General features: G+C 35.3%; 1 protein-coding gene across 10 annotated transcripts in view; it reads right to left on the bottom strand.

The window, feature by feature from the left end:
- LOC135203194 (oxysterol-binding protein 1-like) overlaps nt 1-3,423 on the bottom strand; it is a 355,421-nt gene extending 351,998 nt beyond the window's left edge. For 4 of the 10 annotated variants that reach the window (XM_064232919.1, XM_064232925.1, XM_064232927.1 and 1 more), the window contains exon 1: nt 3,136-3,423. Coding sequence is in view for 1 of the 10 variants with exons in the window: in XM_064232928.1 (XP_064088998.1) it covers nt 3,136-3,205 (70 nt within the window). In the remaining 9 variants the exon portion in view is untranslated. Of the gene's footprint in view, nt 1-3,004 lie in introns of all 10 variants that reach the window. The other 6 variants (XM_064232923.1, XM_064232924.1, XM_064232926.1 and 3 more) reach the window with 4 other exon arrangements.
- Nucleotides 3,424-4,999: the final 1,576 nt, after the last annotated feature.

Here is a 4,999-nt window from a genome sequence, read left to right as displayed (position 1 = left end):
AAGGCGAAGAGACAGATTACTATGCAATAAGAGCGTTCGGTCATGCCCACGAAAAGGAGTATAGTAGGTTTTGGTAGAGTGAAAAGGAAAGGAGTAAGGTATAAATATGTCACCGATGAGCCTTTCCTACATAAGGAGTTCACAATCAACTCAAAAACTGTAGGAAAAACGTAGCAGTTACCACTGTCTTGGTTTGTAGCTTTTTATCTTGATGCTAGAGGAAATAGCTTATCCCTATGTTTATATACACACACACATACATACATATATAAATATATAGTACTAGTAATCTTCTTAGGCACGAAAATATAGTAATTCCGTTGTATTCCACATAATGGATACCTTTTTCATTTTCCTATGTGTATAACAACGGAATATATATATATATATATATATATATATATATATATATATATATATATATATATATATATATATATATATATATATAGCGTGTGTACGTATGTGTAATTGTGACCGGATTAGAGAGTGCACTGGCGTACCTTACAAAGGCTTTCCAATAACATACAAGGATAATTATATAACTGCGTTTCAGCATTTACCCTCATCTAAAAAAAATTATAATAATATTGCGCCTCTGTTGACCTCGCAGCGAATTATGAGGTGGATCGCAGAAAACGAGGAAACTAAAAGGGAAAAGTTGTATTGGAAAATACATGCATCCATATATACATAAAAACGTGTAGGTACGAGCGCAAACCATTCTTCATCATAAAACGAAAAACACTGCGGTAACTTAGGCAATGTATATAAACACTCGCGTGAGGAATGTGTGTAATAATCTCGACGTGCCTCAATATTCGGACATGTTCCTCTTAGTACTGCTACCACTACTAATACAACTAATACTACTTACAACAATGAATAATTATTATATAATACAACTAATACTACTTGCAACAATTAATAATAATAATAATAATAATAATAATAATAATAATAATAATAATAATAATAATAATAATAATAACTATAACTTGAAAGAACGTTCACGACGATGTAAAGTCAAAGAACAAATATAACTTAAAATTCCTAATACCCTTTTATTATTCGTAGTGTATTGCATGCACAATACTGAGGATTTATTTTGCTAACAATCATACTTATACTGAAAAAATATGGAAAAAAAAACTGAAAAAAAAACATTTCCTTAGAATAGCACTCACTGAATTATCCATAACAAGACAACCTTAGGTAACTGGGCCTTAATCGAAATAAGATGTCCTCAACACATGCACCAGTGAGCCGTAACTTTATACTAAGCATCATCCAAAGGCATTTACGTCTTCAAAAGGACAGCGCTAACAGTTAATTACCCAGTTGTTATTAAGTATACTGTATGGGTTGAAGTTGTCAGCTCCACGCCTTTGCACCTTGAATGTTGCGACGACTATTGAAAGAGCAAATATGTCACGGCCATTATTATTATTATTATTATTATTATTATGATTATTATTATTATTATTTATTATTACTGGACAAACAAATCCAATCAGTTTTATGTGGGTACATTGTTTTCTTCAAAAGAAATCTCTGCATGGTACTCTATTATTATTATTATTATTTAATTTTATTATTATTATTATTATTATTATTATTATTATTACTGGACAAACAAATCCACAGTTATGTATGGGTACATTGTTCTTAAAAGAAATCTCTGCATGGTACTCTATTATTATTATTATTATTATTATTATTATTATTATTATTATTATTATTATTATTATTCTGACAAAACAAATCCACAGTTATGTATGGGGTCCATTGGTTCTTAAAAAGGAAATCTCTGCATGGTCCGTCTATTATTATTATTATTATTATTATTATTATTATTGAATTTCACACTATGAACATTACATTATTAAAAAAAGGGACAGAAAAAAAAAGACTGACAAGAAAAAGACGACGAAATCCCAAGAGAACATAACACAAACACCAACTCAAACAGCTCAGTAACTTCAATAACAATGGACCTAAAATACTATACTAATACGAACTAAGCCCAAACAGTTTCATATATGAGGTACTGCTATGACATTTATGAGCTGCAATACTAACTCACACCAAATGCCTTCAATAACTGATGACTTTTTTTTTTATCTATATTCGATTTCCTTTCTCATTCTTTTCTCATCTGTTTTGGTTTTCTGTTCTGTATAATGTTTTCTGGCTTGCTTTGTAAAATGCATGTACGGTCTGTATAATAATAATTAATAATAATAATAATAATAATAATAATAATAATAATAATAAAGAAGAAGACTATGACATCCACCTTTTCACCATAAAATTCAACTATTAGATAAGCCACGGCCGACTGTTAAAAACACTATGGTATGGGGCACAACGCACCAACACGACTTGGGCATAAAATTACCATCATGCCCCGCTCAACTCCTCTAATATTACGAGGAATATTTACGCCGAACATTGCCCGCATACCCAATACAAACGGCACTGTCTGTTCCAATAGTCTTTATTTCTGCACAGTCTCATAATACGTACTTATACAGCAGTCGTGATTTTCTCGACTCCAATATTATCGTTACGCATTTTCATACCTGAATGATCAAAAAGACGCCTCAATAAACATCAGCTTGTTTACGTGTGGTAAAAGATCCAATTTTGTATAAATAAATAATATATATAATTATATAATATTATATATATATATAATATATATATTATCAAATAACTACCCGATTATGAACTCTGCAGAAGCTCCACGGGTATTTTCACACCTGAATGATCAAAGACTCAATAACAGCTGTTTACGTGGAGTAAAAGATCCAATTTTGTATAAATAAATATATATATATATATATATATATATATATATATATATATATTATATTATATATATATATATATATATATATCAAATAACATACGTATTATGAACTATGCAGAAGCACACGGGTATACACATGGAAAAATAAATCCCATATTTACAACTCACATCATAAAACTATTCACATACTTATTTGTTTGAGGTAAGCAACTTATTATGCCCCTTCATAGACGAACGGTCCTTTTCTTACGTATCACTGGCAGTCAGTAAACAAACAAATACACAAAATGACACTGAGACACTTTCGATTTCGCCAATACCTACAAACACACACCGCACTACGAAACAATCAAGTCCTCCACTGAACTCGGACCGAGGCAACGCGCACATTTTCTGTGATGTCACACTCAATCGAAGATGACGATTCCAGTCGTACGTGCAACGGAAAAAATGATTTCAGATTAGGATTAACGTAGGCTCGGCTGTCCGAGAGCATCCGGGTAATCCTTAACACACAAGAGAGAGAAAGAGAAAGAGAAAGAGAGAGAGAGAGAGCGCGAGCTCTCACACCCCCTTGGCCACGCGACTGAACTTGCACTCTGGGACCTCCCCTCGGACACCCCGCCATCTCCCATCTGAACCATGATACACATTCTCACACATACAAACTCCGCGCTCCTATTCCCCTTACTCTTCGGCCAAGCACTGGAGGGGGGAGGGAGGGAGGGTGACCTCAGGAAGGGGGGGAATGGCGAGGGAAGGAAGGAGGAAGGAAGCAAGGAGCCACTTTGCTTCCATCCCCCACCTCCTCCCCCCACCCCAACAAACCCCCCAAAGGCTTCCCCTAAAACCCGTTGTCACACCTCTGCAGTGCAGAGAGCGGTCCTTAAGATATTGTACCCTTTTTTTTTTAATTAAGAAGCAATACACCGCGATCTGGAAAAGGGGGCCGATGAACGATCGCCAAACGACCTAATCACTCTAGCAACGGCTTGAGAATGACAAAGGTGAGATTTTGAGGTTCAAGTGCGATCTGGCGTCTCGAGATGATTCACTGCACCCTGGTGGATGCTCACACCACAGATTCTCTAGGTGTTAATACGCCAAATAAATGAAACATAACAATATTCACTTCTTTAGGGGAATAAGTAATCGCATAAATGGCACTCGCTCCAAGAGCTGAACGACAATTCCCCACTAAAAGAATAACTATCAAAGGTCAGGCACTGGTCGTCTCGGTAACATCGATGTGGCTCTCTCTCTCTCTCTCTCTCTCTCTCTCTCTCTCTCTCTCTCAGCGGTAAAACAACCTTGCTAAACACACCTCGGTTAGCGCAAATTATCAACACACGCAAATACACTTTCATTTTACTTCAATTTCCACCTTTACTTGAAGCTTTCGAATTCGATGAATCATGAATGTATAACTAAGGCAATTACAATGGGCCGGCAAATACGAACGTCCTCGTTGTATACAACATGTAATACACGAAAAAAATATATTACTCGTACAAAACCTGCTGAAACAAAAACATCGGTATTGCTACCAATCATTAAAAGAAGTGAAAATAGCAAAAATAGGCTTTATGACTTTGATCTTTACAGTAAATTGCCTAAACTTCAAACTTACCAAAGGTAACAGATACAATTTGGTGTCGCATTCACTTACACATTCATTTATTTCATAACTGTTTTATTCGCTACATCATTCTGTGCCTCAGATGTTTATGAAAGCTCTACTCAATGGACAAGAATAACCCCTGGAGTTTATGGCTTTTTTTTTTCTTTCGTTAAGTATTCACCTATGTTATTAATTGAATTCTACTCTGTTATAGCCTCATGCATATTTTCTTGGGTTTTAAAAAGGAGGAGGAGGAGGAGGAGGAGGAGGAGGAGGAGGAGGATGATTCCAACATACATAAACGACTTGTTCTTCCCGTCAATATTTCTGAAAGAAACACAAATAAATTGGGCGGGACAGAATCGATCCAGCTGTTGTAACTAAGCAAAATGAGTAAGCGATGAAGACAGACGTTGAGCAGACGACGAAAGCAATGAAGCAGGCAAGGTCTAGAGAGTATAGTAGGTTCCCTAGACCCTGGAAGCAGGCGTCTTCCTCGGGACATCCCACGAACCTTGGGTTACTAGATTTAGTATTGTTAAGTTATTCACCTATTTATTTAT

This window comes from Macrobrachium nipponense, chromosome 33, assembly GCF_015104395.2.
Source record: "Macrobrachium nipponense isolate FS-2020 chromosome 33, ASM1510439v2, whole genome shotgun sequence".
Taxonomy (NCBI): domain Eukaryota; kingdom Metazoa; phylum Arthropoda; class Malacostraca; order Decapoda; family Palaemonidae; genus Macrobrachium; species Macrobrachium nipponense.
Note: the sequence above shows the minus strand (reverse complement) of the source record. Positions and strands in the feature narration are given on the sequence as shown.